This window comes from Pseudonaja textilis, chromosome 3 (assembly GCF_049901715.1).
Source record: "Pseudonaja textilis isolate UNSWEBS1 chromosome 3, rPseTex1.2, whole genome shotgun sequence".
Taxonomy (NCBI): Eukaryota; Metazoa; Chordata; class Lepidosauria; order Squamata; family Elapidae; genus Pseudonaja; species Pseudonaja textilis.
This window is the reverse complement of record NC_141992.1, coordinates 24,233,849-24,251,873: the sequence shown is the minus strand read 5'-3', so window position 1 is coordinate 24,251,873 and position 18,025 is coordinate 24,233,849. Positions and strand designations below refer to the sequence as shown.

General features: G+C 37.4%; 1 protein-coding gene across 7 annotated transcripts in view; it reads right to left on the bottom strand.

Moving 5' to 3' along the window:
• HNF4A (hepatocyte nuclear factor 4 alpha) overlaps positions 1 to 18,025 on the bottom strand; it is a 70,238-nt gene that overhangs the window by 19,011 nt on the left and 33,202 nt on the right. For 5 of the 7 annotated variants that reach the window (XM_087929054.1, XM_087929048.1, XM_087929049.1 and 2 more), the window contains exons 2-3: positions 2,454 to 2,628; positions 1,529 to 1,623 (exon numbers count right to left, since the gene is read on the bottom strand). In XM_087929054.1, coding sequence (XP_087785180.1) covers positions 1,529 to 1,623; positions 2,454 to 2,628 — 270 coding nt within the window. Of the gene's footprint in view, positions 1 to 1,528; positions 1,624 to 2,453; positions 2,629 to 9,598; positions 9,888 to 18,025 lie in introns of those variants that run through there. The other 2 variants (XM_087929052.1, XM_026697306.2) reach the window with 2 other exon arrangements.

Below are 18,025 nucleotides of genomic sequence, written 5' to 3'. Positions count from 1 at the left end.
CTGGACAGATATGAGGATTTCACTATCCATGCAAAATGGAGCTACATTTTTAGGAACACTTGTTCTTTGGCTACTAATGTTAAGCATTGGCAGCATCTAAGCTATAGCGACAGGATGTACCAAAGCCAACCCTAAGTCTAAGTTCCAACCCTAAGTGGAAAATTTTATTGTAACATAAGGTGGACAGCTCCCTCATTATGGCTGGTTTCCACCAGCCCTAAGGAGCAGTGAGGCACATCTGAAAAAGCACAGTTGCCCACTAAACTCAACTCTCATCCTGGAAAACATGTACCATAATAATCTATTTTGTGACATCTTAAAGGATCACACATATACTAGCACAGAAGCTTTGTGGACAAGAATCCACTTCATCAGATGTGGTTGAGCACATCCATAAGTAGGAATATGAAGAACCATCATCCTGTTTCACAGTAGCTAACTAGAGGTCTAAGGGATGCACATGCACTAAGTCAGAAAATGGGAGACCCACTTCCACCCCTTTTCCTCCTTATAACTGTCAATTCAGACAGAGATTGTTTTTAATCTTGGAGGAAAAACAGAGTGGGCATTCATCCTGCGCCTGCCTTTAAAGCAAACTAAAATGGTAGCCATAAATCAATGGCCTGGCAGCAAATTTCATAAATTAACTATGTATGCACTTTGTAGATTTGTGATGCAATAGTAATGATAATGATCCATTTTGGAAATCTGAATGATTTCTTCCTATTCCTATTTTTCTCAGATAATAATTCAGATAGCAAATAACAGCTATTACGTTCTATCCAGGTAGTTCCTCCCAGTGTTATAATGGTCTCTGACCGCAAAACTGGGGGGAAAAATCTCTTATCTGATCTACATCCTCGGAGGCAGAGAAAAGGGGAAATTTGAATTTCCAGATGAAATGCAGAACAATCGTTGTCATAATTGCTTTGATATCTTGGATTATATTTCTGCTGGTCATAGTTATAAATCCACCTACTTCAATTAAACAAATTACCTGTCTATGTTACCTGTGATACCTCATTTAAGACTTATTCCCTTATACTATGGGTATTCCCCCATAGTGTCTAGTTTGCCTTTCCTTTTAACCACATGGCAGTACTCATAGGATACTTCCCTCTTTTTATCTTCTCAATGATCCCAGCAAATAAACTGGCTTGAGAAAGTTATCCAGTGAACCTATGATCAAGTAGTGACTTAAACTTAGATCTTCCCAACTCATGTCCAACACTTTGATTATTATTTCATACTCATTCGCAGATATTTCATCAAAATTCCTGTCAGATGTTGAAGGGGAAAATGGCTACCTTCTATAGTAGGGGTCTCCAACCATGGCTACTTTAAGACTTGTAAGCTTTGCTGGCTGATGAACTCTGAGAGTTGACGTCCACAAGTCTTAAAGTTGCCAAGGTTGGGGACCCCTATTCTATAGAATCTGATAATCTACACAGCAGTACTCAAAATTGTTTATAGTATAGTTATACAATGAAAAAGCAAACTCAGTTGATTATTCCTGAAAGGACCTTACCTTCTTTCTTCATTCCTGCTCGAAAACATTTTTTTAGTCTACAATATCGACACTGGTTCCTTTTATCCTTGTCTACAACACACTGTCTATTAAACCTGCAAAGAGAAGGAGAGAGGCATGATTTGAAAATTAATCAATCTACAATTTTAACACATAGTAAATTACGTTTGTCACAATAATGCATATGAAATGTGGTGCAAATTGCAGCCTTTTGATATTGTACATTGTATACCAAATATCAGAAAAGATGTTTCTTTTTTCATACAACTCTTGCCTATATCTTGCCTTTTCCAGACAAATCTTGCTAGTTTCTTAGCCAAGTTAAAAATGTATCTGAGATGCTCTTGTAGACCCTCTGGACTAAGTGAAAATGCAGAGCACAGATAAACGAGTGTTAAAAAAGAGAATGAAACTTAGGAGTATTTTTTTCATTTCACCAAATCCGGAATCAGAGTTGGGGCCTTGTATTTCAACCTCAAGCTTGAGGCAGGAAATCTATTCATGATAGGTGGATCTTCATTCTTTTCTATAAAAAGTCTAGCAAGGGACTTCTTACTGGCTAATTGGTTTTGTTCTCAAAGCTACTCTTTATGACATTTATAAAATGTCTCCTTATATTTAACTAATATCTTCTCTCCTAAAGCCCAATAGATTTACACTTACCCATCTAAAACAGCAGAAAACAATCTTTTGATCTGTTTTTATAGGATCTCACTTAATGCCCTTGAAGGATGACATCATGTTCTCAATTCCCTTTTCTTCTATTCTCCAAGCTAAATGTATTTACTTCTTTCCCTTTTTTCTCTTTGATATAGTTCTTGATTCAAGAAAGAATGCCTCATAAAACTGAGCTTTGTTACCCTTTAAATGTTAACAATTGATCTTATCATTTTAGTAAACTTTCTCTTCACTCTGCCTTCCTTACCTGCAAGAATACATATGATTCTTCCTGACACTTCTTCTGAAGAACCCTTTGCAGCCATCACAACTGGATGCACCGTAATGCTTCCCTGTAGCACGATCTCCACAAATGGCACATAACACACTGGCTCCAATGTTGTTAGAAGCATTGAGATTTGTGACTTCAGATGGGGAAGTGTCTGTTTAAGAAGATGTGCAGAAAGCAATCATGAACACACGCTAAATCAAGAAATCTCTAGGGGTATACAAGTTCATACAAAACCAGCAGTAGTAAAGCTTTAAAAAGCTCCCTTCTCCATTCAATTTTCCAACAGATTGTCCTAATACATATTAAATCAAACCTGCATTTTCCTCATTTTGTATTCACCATCTGCAAATCAAATCTTGTATTCATTTAAACCAGTATTGTCTATATGCTTGCAAACGTGCTTTAAATTAAGGCTGAGAAGGCACTGGCTCAGGGCACCAATCCTCCTTCTGAATCATTCTATAAATGCAAATCTTTACATCAATGGGAGGTTGCCCTATTAGTCGATGTGGCCTAGGGACAGCATATATCCTTGAGTCTGCATACCGTGTAAGTGTATAGTTGATAAACATCATCTTCATCCGAGTAACCCCAAGTAACTGAACATAGAGAACACAAACCAATCAGCTTTCTCTTATTTCACTTCAAATGTAAGAATGACTCCAGCTGCTAAACTTTATAAAGTAATAGCTATCCCTTCTTTCTCAAGAAAGGATGAGGAGCAGGGATGAGGGGAAGAAAAGTTCCTAACAATTCTTGCCCCAAAATATAATGTAAGAGATTGTCCACCTGTATTCATGTACATTTGGTGGTTGGCTGAAACATTCTTCCCGACAGGCTATGACAGTGGTGGCTAACCTTTTTGGGCTCGCGTGCTGAAAATTGCACACATGCTTGCGTGCGTGTGCTCACATGTCAGCACCTAGAAGGCAATATGCCCTGCCCCCCTGCGCATGCATGCACAAACCCCCTGTCCCCTTAGCTGCACTGCGTATGCACGCATCTCCCAGCTAATTTTCAGCCTGTCCTTTTTGACCTTCCTGAGGCTCGAGGGAAGCCTCTACAGCCTTGGGAGACCGAAATACGGGCTTATTTCTCCACTTCTGGTTTCGGCACTTCCGGTATTCCTGGAAATCCTGGAAGTGCCAAAACGGGCCCATTTTTCAGCCTCCCAAGGCTACAGAGGCTCAGCGAGGCCAAAAATCAGCTGGGAGGCGTGTGCATGTGCAGTGCAGATAAGTTTGGCTGGGGCTCATGTACCCGCACAAATGGCTCTCCATGCCACTTGTGGCATGCGTGCCTTAGGTTCACCATCGCAGGGCTATGAGATCATTTAATGTGATTACAAGGATCCTTCCTTTCACCATGGCACCAGTCAGTAAGCCTGTGAAGTTTGTTAACTATTATCAAAATAAAGAAGCTTCAAAGCCCTTCCTTTCAACGTGACATTAGATAAGTAAATCCTGTGCTATACAGCCAATCTTGAGAATAATCAAAACTCTATTTTGGGGCTCTGCTATGTGTATGAAATTTAAGCTATAAATCTGAGGCACGAGAGGCACTTTCCAAGGGGAGAAAAATGTGTTCCTGGTAAAACATACTGGAACAAGAGCGTGGCAAAGTTGGGATTCAAACTACGTCAACAATACAATAGTAAATAATGTTGACTAATCTCTTATATTTATGCATAATCCTTTTGCTCAATGCTCAGAAAGCAGTGCACTTTTAAAATGAATGCTCAACAAGATAAAAATAAACTTATCTATTAAAAACAGAAAAAGGAAAGAAAGCTTTAATGCAATAATGTAGAGTAACATTAACCAATAAAAATGTTATTTTCACTAAAAGATTGTGGAATTTTTATTTGGTCTTCATGGCTTATTCATAATCCTGCTGTACTAATAAAGATATTTGAGTTTGCATTTTTGCTCTTTAGTGCCTTGGCATTTTACCTTGTAGTTTTGTACAAATCCACTCCTTTCTAGACAGTGGAATAAGCAACCGAACTGCAATTTATGGGCAGTTTCATATGGAAGAAAGACTCACCTGTGCTTTTCTCCCAAGACATTTGAGGCTTTAGGAAATAATCAACACTTCTAAACATTAGGTTTAGAAATAAACTGGAAGCCAATTCAATTATTTCAGTGTTAAATGGTATATAAAATACATAACTAACAATACTACTGAACATTTTATGATAGCTGTAATTTTCAGACAGAAATCTAAATAAGTAATAAAGTCTGAATCACTAAAGTTAGATCTGTTCTCTTTCTCCAAAAAGAGATGCAATTGCTTCAGCAAAGAAGTACTGGTTATTGCTACCACCACAGTATATTAGGAAAGCAAATTTAGTGCCAAGTTTTAAACCTTAGTCTGTTCATACAAACATTGTTACCCAGAAGAGGCATGGTCCCAAATCCTGGGATGCCAGTTGATTAATATGCAGTTTATCTAGTCTGGACCGAACCTCAGGTTGTTCACCTTCAAGCAATTCCTTACTGTGATCAGATAATGGTAAGCTCAATCTCCTTGCCATCATTTGAAAAAGAGAGACAGAATTGGATATTATCAATATAGAATCAGCTCTGAAACATCAAATGATCCACTCAGTAGTTCTATAACAAAAGTAAAAAGCACAATATTGAGGAACTGCAATATTGTGCAGTGGTTTGAAGACTTCTTATGGTAGAATACTGTTGAGCAACAGTCTTCTACCATAACTTTATGAGTTAAACCATCAGAAACTCCCAATCCATATTGACCAAGTAATGTAGGACATCATGGTCAACAGTGCTGAAAGCAGCTTAGCAAAATTAAGAGACATTCGCCTTCTGCCAAGTTTCCAGCATGAATCATCTAAAAGGTGACTGAGACTGTTATAGTTCCAAGACCCAACCTATTTTTAAAATAATTTAGGATACACACACACACACACACACACACACACACACACACACATATAGTCTAATCAATTTTAACGTTATTAAAGTTGACATTTAGACTCTAACATAATTTTTATAGTTATTTTGGAAGCTTCCTTAAGGATCTTATTTTAGGCTTAAAGTCACATTGTGTATACAACACATTTATTCAATGTTATTGAGCACTGAAGACATTTCATTTACATTGTTCCAACTGCCTTGCAAAGTGAATTAGTATTCTGTTTTTATAGTATGGGTGGAGGAGAGGGGGTGAGAGAGAAATTAGTAGCATAGATAAGCCCTAAACAGGGACTTCCTCTTCCCAGGGTATAGCCTATTCCCATGAAAAGTAACAATAGAAACTAGATTGATTCCTAAACTAGGAGGGCCAGCTAAGTATATGGAGGTGCACCTAACACTGTCTGGGCCACCACAATCATTATCAGCAACACTCTTCCAAATGTTCTAAAAGCAACCAACCATTCAGGAGGAAGGCAAAACAACACTACAGAACATTGCCTCTAGTCTTTCAAAGATGGTCCTGAAAGACATTAAGGTCAATGATATTGAAAGCCTCCAAGAGATCAAGAAGAACCAGGAGGATTGCACTCCTCCAATCCCAGTATCTCAAAAGTTCATCCACAAGTGTGACTGACAGTTTCTTTACTGAATCTTATACCTGATTGCCAGAAGTCCAAATAATCTCCTTCCTCATGTACACTAATAATGCTATAAATAATAAGCAATATCAATCATAATAATTCATCCATGATTTTCTGAACTGTGTTTGGGTTTTTGCTGGCCAAGATGCTAGCTAACCCAAGAATTTCAGAAACCTTTTTGAAAAACTTTAAAAAGCATTGACATTAGTGAATAAATATATGGAGTAAGAATTATCTTCTTAATGACTTATATGTATTTTGTTTAAAATGCAAAAAGGCAGCTTGAAAACTATTTCTCTATCTGTGTTGGGTTTGTAATTCAGAAATTCCCTTTCCACCGCAAACGTATTTTCTTCTCGCTGCCACATTGGATCCTTTCAGTTAAAGTTACTTTCTGCTCTTCTGGAATAGCAAACAAGATATGTTAACGGGTGAGGTTGCTAGCAGTGATGAGTGTGCACATTTAATTACTGCATACTTTTTCACAATATTTCATCATACATTTTAAAGAAGAGTTAAGTAACTATTCCTTCTCTGTACCAGCTGATCCTAATTTTCCAGCAAACATCTCCAAGAGAAAAAAGAAATTCTGATAGAAAATGTAAAACTGCAAATTGAAAAAGGCACTGAAAAAAGAGATGATAAGGATCTGATAACAGTCAGCTTGGCATTTCTTTGGTCACTTATATAACCAAGCAGCTATGCTGTACAACAAATTGTACCAAGTAATTAAATGATACTTGTAAAGGGAAAGAAAACAAGATAAAGAGTTCATTGTATCATAAATCAAATAGATTGTTATTTTGCAGACTCTCCCTGGTGATATCAGTGCTTTGTGATCAGTTCTTGTGAAAGTTGTTGTCGTATTTATGCATTTATCTGCATGCATTAGCCAGCTGGCACATTCTTACAGAGAGGCCTTGGTGATTGGTTGCACAGTTGAACTCTTTTACTCTGATGAAGTTTCTCTTCACGTTCAACTGGGGTGTACCTTTCTGTAATTTAAGACTGTTATTCTGTGTCCCAGACTCCTAGATGACAACAGTCAGGGATGTTGTTTATATTTCTTCAAGAACTTGGAAATGATTACAGGTAGTCCTTGACTTACAACAGTTCATTTAGTGACCACTTGAAGTTACAACATCACTGAAAAAAATTACTGCTTCTCACACTTATGACCGTTGCAGCATCCCCATTGCCACATGATCAAAATTCAGATGCTTGGCAACTGACTCATATTTATGACTATTGCAGGGTCCCAGGGTCATGTGGTCACCTTTTGCAACCTTCTGATGAGCAAAGCCAATGGGGAAGCCAGATTCACTTAACAATTGCAGTAATTCACTTAACAACTGTGGCAAGAAAGGTCGTAAAATGAGGCAAAACTCGCTTAACAAATATCTCAGCATCAGAAATTTTGGGCTCAATTGTGGTTGTGTTATAAGGTTTACTTGTATTATATCACCCTTGTATTTTCAAGATTAAATTTTCCTAAGCTCATTTTCCTAAGCCCATCCTCATAACAATTTGTTTTATCTGATCATCTCTATCTGCCTTTCACTTTGCCTTTTGCAGTTTCCGTGAAGCTTTCTTAGAACACAGTATGAATGAACATAAGGGAGTCTGACCAATATAGACAATAGAAGAATTATTGCTTCCTTTGACTTGAAAATTACATTTCAATGGATGGATGCATGTATACTTTATAATTACATGCATCTATAATTGTATTTATCTTTTTAGCAGCTACATCTATTCAGACTGTAATAGGATTGTGCAATTAACAGCCTTTAATAGTTTGGTAAAATTTTACAAAATGAAGAACAGGGTTCACGTGCACCCAAGATATATTTATGTAGAAACAACACTTTCTCACTTCAGTCAATTTCCAGCAGGTGTCAGCAACAGCCACACCCAAATGTCAATCCACACATTGTGGTGACCCTAGATACTGTAATCAAGCTACTACACAAAAAGTTGTAAAAATCTGACCATGGGTAAAGGAAGAAAAAATTGAACATGCTGAATACTCATTCATTACTAATTTTAGTAGTTTGGAGAGTTACCTTCTTACATACAATCTTTCAGAAACATAACTTTCATTTTAGCCAACTCTCTTTATTGTTAGCTTTTAAATATTAACTTATAATGTTAATATTTAGAGTTAGATACTTCAAAAATGTAAGAATGAAAAATTGGCAGTAATATGCCAAATAAAAGATTGAGATGATTGAGATGATTATCACTAAACCTTCAATAGATATTCTCCAAAGAAGATTGGGAATTGTAGCTTTCAGAGGGAGCTGTACTTCTCCATAAAACATCTTCTATAGTTCCATGTTTATGTATGGACATAAAATTGTATTTCTATTTAAGATGTCCTAAAACATCGTTGTGGGACAGTAAGGAAATCAGGTACGATTTTCAAAAAATGTACAATACATCTCTCTAACAACAAGAATGAAAATTATCATAAACTATCCCATTTTTTTTATTTCATAACATGCTGTTTTCCAAATAGTAGAAAGTTCTGAATTTCAATGAATGCCACTGAAACTATCAGACTCATTGAGGCAATAAGGTACACGGTGTTATGCCAATTAAAATAAAGAAAAGCATCAAGGGAACGACTAAAGCTTTTAAGCAAAAAATGCATAATATAAGAAAACAGACTGAGCTTATAATTAATCATAATAGAAGTAGTAATGATCACTTCTTGTAAAATCCTACATGAAGTGTGAAAGTATCCATATGAAGACAATCGAAAATATTTTCTAAATCATACAGCTACATTACTGCATGAAATGATAATAGTAATAAAAGCAATAATCATAATCATATTTTACCACAATTCTAATCTTGATGGGATTCTGTACACAGTTAGAATTGTCTCAATTTAGAATCAATTATATTTATAGAGTCTTATTCTCAAATATGAACGAATAGTATAGGGTCATAGTCGCAGACCCCTAATCACTCTAACTGCAAATTATTATGGCACAGACAATATGAAGAGTTTTCATAGGTATAACTCTACTAAAATAATAATTGCATTTCCTAATAGGCCCTTGAACTCTAACCTCTTTTTGAAAAGTTAGGTATTGCATTCCTCCTTTTAACCTACTCCTACCGGAACAATCATCCCATTTCATTTAATTTCCTTGCATACTTCCCAACCATGTTTCTTTCTGGGGCTTCTTCCTATTTTTTCCCCCACAGTCAGATTTGTGTGTAGTGCAAGAGAAAATGATAATAGGGCTTTGATTCCTGTACTTGCAACCATCCTGTGAAATGTCAGCTGGTTAAAACCAAGCAGAGTCCCAGACAAAATCTTACAGAGAAAATATTTGTGCTTGGGACACCAAAACCTCTTCCACTGCCAGACTTTTACATAGGTGGAGGATGGAACTAAGCATACTGTAATCATGTTTGTTCCACACTATCTGGCTGCTATCAAAAAAAAAAAAAAGACTTCTGAATCTTTCCTGCCCAGACCCCAACTTTGATAGAGAAAAACAACATTCTGAAATGGACTTACCACTGCCCATTGCCAAGACTTGCATGTTCTCAAACTCCAGTGTCGTATATGCAGGATCTAAAGCTGCACTGTAATCTGCCATCTCCATGTCTATCAGGGCTTTGGAAAGGCGCATTATCATCTGCAAACACGGGCCAGATTGCAGTGATTCCACAGCCAGAGGTTATTGGCCCCCTCAACCTCTCCAACTGATTTTGCCGGCGTCCCCTATCTGTTGGCCTTTATTTCAGATATTTCTCTGAAAGAATCTGCTGCACTTCAAGGCCTATACTACCCAAATGGGTGGAGGCAGGAGGCAAGGGGGGTTAATCGTTAATCATCTCACCCACTAGTGAACACTGCTGCGCTCAGCCTCTTACTTCGTTCTGCTTTGCTTTTCTCCCTCTCTATTCCCTGTTGACGATTGTTTATGACAGGCTTCGTCACCAGCTTGTGGCTGATTTCTGCTCCAGGACAGGTGAAAAAAGCATAGCAAAGGGCCTGCTATCTACACTCAGCTTTCCCCAGTGCAGTGTGGTACCTAAGGTGTCATTATTAAGATTACTTTATTGGTAGCAGAAGCTGCAAGGGTCACTTCTGAAGGCAGAATGCCATTTCCATCTTCCATCTGGAGCTGCTGTCCTGTCCCTTCATCTACCCTTTCTCTTCCTCTCTTCTCTTCTCCCACGCCCTGTCATTTCTCTGTTGGATGAAGGTCATCGGAATGGTAATTTACACACTGTCATACACAGGAACAATGTGGGACTTTCATTTTACTTCCCTATAAAACCATGTTTTACGGGCTCTGACTTCATTATCAACAACTCCCTCCACAGCATTTACCTACAGTAGATCTTTCAGTGCCAGGCACGTAAATGCAAAATGCAACACTGACTGTGTCCATGGATCCCTAAACCCCGCCTTCCTGGTTCCTCTCAGTTTAAAAGGTACACACAATTTGGGCCAGATGATATCTAATGCAGAAGAACCAAAGATTCTTGTTTAGGAGGTAAGAACAGCTGAAAGAGTTGTAGACTAGCTTGGAGCTGTGGTACCCATTGTTTCTCCTTGATCATTTTCCTGAACAAGCTGACCAACACTTCTGAATCTAGACAGTATAGCACAGGAAGCTGTATGGTCTTTCTCTGTCCCCTTCCCCACCACTTTTTTTCTGATTAGGACTTACACAAGGGTTGGCATCTTACAACCCCAAGTTTTCATGGAAGCCTTCTAATCATTTTGCAGCCCTATGTCAATCTTTTCACCATTTTCAGATGGCAAACACGAATTAGGTAGTCTGAATCCTAAAACAGACTTCCCACAGTTAAAAGACCCACATATTTGAATAGAGTAGAATAGAATTCTTTTTTGGCCAAGTGTGAGTTTTTCAATAAAATAGTAAAAAAAAAACCTCCATCTATCACTTGTGATATGAATTGATCTTTTTCAGAAACAGTTTGAATCACTGATATGGTGTGGGTGACAAAATAAAATGTCCCACTTCTAGCACAACTTCCCTGAACCCACCACTATTTTTAAACTGTAAAAATGACAGCAAGAGATTCTATCATGAATTTTCTTAGTTCAAGCACAATATGACAATCTAGACTGATAAAAGTTGAATGATATTACCAGGAACCAGTGCTTTTTGAGGTTATAATCAATTCTTGCCATTTGCTTTTATTGATAAAATCATCTACACCCAGGCCTACAAAAGAATATTGATTATGTTTCTATTGTTCAATGCAAAATATTTCCCTACCTTGGTACAACAAGTCATGGTTTTTTTTTTGCTATGCTCCTATAATATCGCTTTCACTTTTCCCTGAACCCATGAAAGAGAAGCAATCTTAAGTTGTCTTTAGCTGTACTGCTGCTGAGTTGTGCTTTCCTGATTAAACCTGCAGCAGCCAACAAAAGCCACTAGGTATGTAAACTTTGCTAGAGTTCCCAACATATTATATTGCAGATGAAATTAGATAACGAATAAATGCATGGGATCAAAATAGGACTTTCTATTATTTTCTCCCTAAGGAGCTGAACATAGCAATGACATGCTTATGCCTTATGAATTCTACAGAATAGGGCCAGATTCTCCGGCTGGCAGTATTGTAAATGTCTTAGCTCCATGTCCCTTAAATAATGGAATTATAGGGCCACAGTCCTAAATAAAAAACTGTCAGCAGGTAATAAAATCCTGAAAAGGGGAGAATACCCAATCACTCAATTTAACTTTATTCATATACTTTATATCTGTACCCTTTATAGACCTGCCTTTGACTTTATGGCCCAGAAAATTGATTGCCCAAGGAAATATATCTGTAGAATCCAGTTAAGCTTCTTCCAATTAATTTAACTGGACTTTCTGGGTCTTAAAAGCTTTACTTTGTTCTTAACAACCTATTTTCTCTTAGACATGCTTGCCAATTTTCACCTATTGGCTACTAATTGCCTTTTTCTCTTTGATGTGTATTGCCCATTTTAGTTATGAAATCATACTTGGTTTTTTTTTTAATTCCAAGAATTCAGAATCACATAAACTTTAAGATCATACTTTTTCACAAAGTACTAACTATTGTAATGATTGCTAGCCTTTTAGCATAATGCAGCTAATATAGTTAAATAAGGATCTATACTTGATTCATTTCTACAACTGTAATTATTTGTCTGGCAAAGTACATTTTATTTACGTACAACTTTCTTGGAATGTAGCAAATCTCCAATATTTTAACATCTGTATACTAAATGTAATGGGTACCTTATACATATTTCATTAGAAGTAAATAAATATATATTTAACAATATTGAGGGAAGGCATGGTAGGATGTTAAAAATGAACTTAAATGGCCATGTATACTGGTAGTTAAAATGACAACCAGAGAGAACTAAGTATAAATTTCTGCCGAGTTCAAACGTTTATAGCATTAGGAATGTTTGTTCTCTCAAGCTCACCTTATCTTATGTCTGCTGCAAAATAAAATACGATAAGCCCATACATGGATGCTCCCTAAATGAGGACTGGGATACAAATGTGATGAGTTCTCTGCTAATCAGTTTTTGTTGTTGTTGCATCTGAGTCAGTCTTGGCTCCTGGCAATTGCCTGAATGAGTCCCTGAAGGGTTTTTTAAAAATAAGATTTTCAGAAGTAGTTTGTCATTGCCCCCTTCCTAGAGTTGAGAACAAGGGACTGGCCCAACATTTCCCAGCTGACTTCATGCCTAAAGTGAGACTAGAACTCACAGTCGCCTGTGTTCTAGTCCTGAAAAGAATAATGTGGCTCTATTGTAGGGCTGTCAAACTCCCCGCCTGTGGGCCAGATGTGTCATGTGCTGGCCACGCCCATGCCTGGGGAAAAAACTTCCAATATGTCACATGACACTGCCGTGATGCCGGGAGTTTGACACCCCTGCTCTATTGTATGAAGTCAAACCCTGCATTTGGTATAATTCTGAGTATTCCTACAGCTACAGATTTTAGAGCCATATTTATACAATGAATCGGTTACCGTGGCTAAGGAGGGATTTTATGATATACTATAAATTCTATTGTGTATAACCAGATTAATAACAGTAAATCAATGTTATCATATTGAATATCAGCTGAATTGCACCAAAAGAACTGATAATAATTAATGATTATGGCCTGTTCTTTTCATAATGAAAACACCTTATCTTTTGCAACCGCTGCGATTTAAACTGCAGATAGTAAATTAAAATTTCTGCAGGCAGTTTGAACTGTTTTTCAGGAACAGCCCATGATTTAATGTCTAATATAAATCTCAGTGGGTACTCTCTGGCGATTCAATGGCCAACTCAGATGCAAAAAGTTGTACATGACAGACAGCGGCAGCCTGCTCTATTTAACATTAAAGAAGACTACAATAAAAGTAAGAAGCAATGTTGAAGGATGAGACAGTGTAATAGCAGAAATGTGACAAGTGGTCAGGAAACCCAGAGTCATTTGCCCCTGCAAATGGAGATGAAAGCAAAGAAATACATGCTTATCTTTCAAAGTGCTGGAAACCGGCATTGGAGACAGGAAGCATCTCACACTGCACTACTTAATTCACGTCTGTGTTACCAATGATTTTCTAATGCAGTTGTTGTGAGGAAAAATGGGAGAAGTGACATCTATATTATATGTCACCTTGAACTCCTGATCAAAACCTGTGATATACGTCTAAGAAATATAAGTACACTACTGAGAAAACATCTACACCCAGCACTTACAGTGGGGCTGGAGGTCACCCCAGCACTTACAGATGAAGCTGGAGGTCACCTCCTGGCCATCAAAACAGGTAGAAGATCCCAGTGAATATCCATTTTGCACCACTCCTGCTCTTGTTCTGGAGCTGACTGTCTTCATTTTAGCCCACATTAAGACCTGATCAAATGTTGAAGCATCCACAGGATCCTATGATTTCCCCGCTTCTATCAGAAATAAGAAAACACTGTTGTGGCACCAACTCCACCTTTTTGAGTGTGATATCACTTAGAAAAAGGTTGTAGGTTGCGTTGTGGCACCACTTTCCAAAGACCAGTGTTTCTCAATCTCAGCAACTTTAAGATGTATGGACTACATGGGGTTGAAATCCACACATCTTAAAATTACTAAGGTTGAGAAGCATTGCCTTAGACTGACCCTATTGCCCTCCACAGATACTGCTGGGCCACTATTTTTTCTGTTTTTCTACCTAATATTCGAGATAAAGCAAATGTATGCTTTTTCATTTTCTTTGCAACACTGGGACATGTGGATGGTTTTCTCTTGGCTCTGCTGTCACTTCATAATGTTTCCCAGGTGCTTTGCAAGGTTGCCGTGGTACGAATCCTTTGTAGCAAACTTTCCAATGGAAAGAACATAAATTAACCGGATCTCAATATTTTTAGTCAGTAGTTAGCCATTTCATAATCCCTGTTCAACAATCCATCAGATTTCATTTCCTCTGCTTTTATAAGCAACATGCATCTGCACCCCAGCTTATAGTCTCAGGAACTCTTTCCACATCCACAACATACAAGCATAGAGATGTTATAACACAGTAGATAAGATGTTAAATGACCACCCAAGGTTCAAGTCTACTCTCAGCCATGAAAAATCACTTGGTGACTATGGACTAATTACACTCTCTTAATTTAAACTTAATCAACTCTCCACCTCCAATCCCTGAGCTAGACCAGTGTTTAAGATATTGGATTAGGACCATACCAGAGGTGTTATTCAGCAGGTTCTGACCAGTTCTGGATAACCGATAGCGGACATTTTGAGTAGTTTGGAGAACCAGCAAATACCACCTCTGATTGGAGATTTTATACTATTCTTCCCCTGCCATGCCCACCAAGCCACACCACAGAACCGGTAGTAAAAAAAAATGAAGTTCAAATCTACCTTAATCATGAAACTCACTATATTACTTTGGGCCTGTCATTCTCTCTCAGCCCAACTCTAATTCATGGGCTTGTTTTTGTGGTAATTGAGAGTTCCTCGGGGAAGCCACCTTGATCATCTACTGGAACAGCATGATAGAAATGTAAATAATAATAATAATAGTAATGCATTGCACACTAGTCAATTGCAAAAGGCAGCTTTACTAAGAACTGCTTACATCCTGCAATGATAACTGTGATACCATCAAATATCCATATCTGCCTTTCCCAAGTCTTTGGAAAGGACTTGTTAAGTAGACAAAAATGCCGAAGTCAGCATGAACATCTGAGTGACTGCAACAAATCATGCATTACACACTATAACCCAGATTAGATCTATGATGAAAAATTTCTAATTGCTGAATTTTAGTTCTCACCAAGCCATAAACCAATGGTGAGATACTAGAAGTTTTCAGCAATATCTGGATAGACAAAAGTTCTGTACTTCTGCTATAGATCTTTGGCCTGAACCCTTAAGAATTCCAATGAACAATATCCCTTTTTCTCCCAGGAGCTACATTCCTCTAAAAGCCCATAAACAAGATATGTGCATGAAGTCAATAGCTTTCACGTCAGAAATATGATATGAAACTCATAATAGGTGACATATTAATGACTGTCAATTTGATTATTCCAGATAGTCCACTATTGAATTGAGAGGAAGACCATCAGCTTCCACACTTCAGACTTGAGCTTCTCTAAGGAAATGGAATAGGCTTCTGGAATGTGACCATTAAGCATGTCATGGTTACTGCTTGAAAGAACATATCCTAATATTTCCTCTTCAACCAGAAGCTACTGAGCTAATAATTCATATAAGAGGGTCAGAAAGGTAGAGAAAGAGCCTCAACAACAGCCCCACTGAGAAATCTTTCATGCCAATCCAAACTTGGATAGGATGATCCTTACGATTAGATAAATGTGTTCAGACATCAAGTTAAACATGCACAGGATTTACTATAGTGTCTAGTATAATATCATAAACCCAGCTTGTTTTGCTCACTTTAGCAAAACATGCCTTAAGTCAAACAAGCTCCTAACTAGGTAAGACCAAAAAAAAAAGAGGTTTCCTCTCATACAAGGTCTGACAGGATTAAGGTTACTAGAAATAGCAATCAAACAGTGTATGTACAAGGCTAGTAAGGCGGGGGAGTTTCTTAAGGGGAACCGAAGGATTAAATGCTTGGAAACTGACAATGAATCATAAAGCCTTTCACCTCTACTGAAGATGACTCAGCTGTACTGTTGGTGGCTGAAATTAAAATCTTAAAGATTAGTTGTCTTCAGGTAATCTTTTGGCAAGAGTCAGTTCCCTACTTCAGTATTATGGAAGAGAACATTGTTCAGTTATTGCAAAGGATTAGTCTGTTCTAAATGAAGGAAATATGTGCCTGAAAAATGGGGAAACTCTGTACAGCCTTCAAAGCACAATGTAAAAATATCTAAAAAACAAATGCTAAGAGTTGTTTCTAACAGGGAAGAGTATTAGTCTGCCATTGCCCCCACCTTTTGGAACATTTTCCCCCCAAGAAATAGGGGAGGCCCCCACTCTCCATGCCTTTTGGAAAGTTTTAAAAACATGGCTCTGTTGTCTTGCTTGAGTCTCACTGAAGAACACGCAGCCATGGGGCTGGTTAGCACCAGTGGTGGGATTCAATTTTTTTAACAACCGGTTCTGTGGGCATGGCTTAGTCGGTGGGTGTGGCTTGGTGGTCAAATTATTGGCTGGGCGTGGCCAACTCAACATCACTCAATTGAAGCATGCATCTCCTTGCCTGGCCTCTCGTGACTGTGGGCATTCTGCAATACTCGTAAGTGTGAAAAATGGTTATAAGTCACTTTTTTCAGTGCCATTGTAACTTTGAATGGTTGCTCCACATAAGCAAAGTACCAGCAAAGGAGAGGGAAAAAACTCCAGAGAAGTTCCAGAGACAGGAAGTCTAGTCTTGCCAAGAATGTAAAAAGGGTTAACGGAGAGGCAGTTTCTGTAAGCAACACCTGAATGTTTCCTTCTTGCCTTCCTTACAGGATTAGGCCAGTAATTTCTTCTAACAACTGGTTCTCCAAACTGTTCAGAATGTTAACGATTGGTTCTAGCGAATAGGTGTAAACCTGTAGAATCCCACCCCTGGTTAGCATCCCGAAGGCCCTCCCTTAGTCTTTTTTAAATTAATTACCAGTAAGTTTAACCGTCTTTGCCTCTTTTTAAATTTTATGTACAGTTTTTAAGTTTCAATATTTTATTTGTACATTGCCCGTGTTCCTCTGAGAGAGAGATGTGCAGTTGCTAAATTTGATAAATAAATAAATAAATAAATATATAAACAAACAAGCATGGAGCTTGTCTATATTTTCTACTTTTAAAAAAATATTCCTGTTACATCCTCTGATACAGAATACAAGATAAAAACATCTTTAAAAGACTAAACTCCACATCTCAGGAGTGCTCAGAGAAGAAAACAATATTAAGGCCTCTTGTAAACGGCAGGGCTGCATGGAAGGGAGAATAACACATGTTCTTTTCTCCACAACTTTATGGAACTTGCATGGGTTCTGGGAAGCTGAGATTATTAACCATTGGCTCACCTCCTACTTCAGAAGAAAAGCTACAACAACAGATTTTCTTTTTTTAAAAAAGTTTTTTATTTTAACAACAAAACAACATAGACATACCACATAAAACATAAAAACATCATCCTTCTTCATAAATTTACAAACAGTGCATCGGTTGGTTTACCACTTTTTTTGTGCATCCATTTCCTAGTCACTAATATAATTATATTACATAATAGGTCATATTATCAATCAATAATTGTATAACCTAATATCATCACTAAAAAATCATTTATCTATAATTTTATTAAGTCATACTTTAATGAGATAACTATAGTTTACTTAATTTATTTTGCAATAAATCATAAGATCATACCAAATCTATCTTGGTAATGTTTTATAAAGATAATATCAAAAAAAAAAAAAAATTATGCTAAGTCTGAATGTTCTATTATTATGTTTTATTAT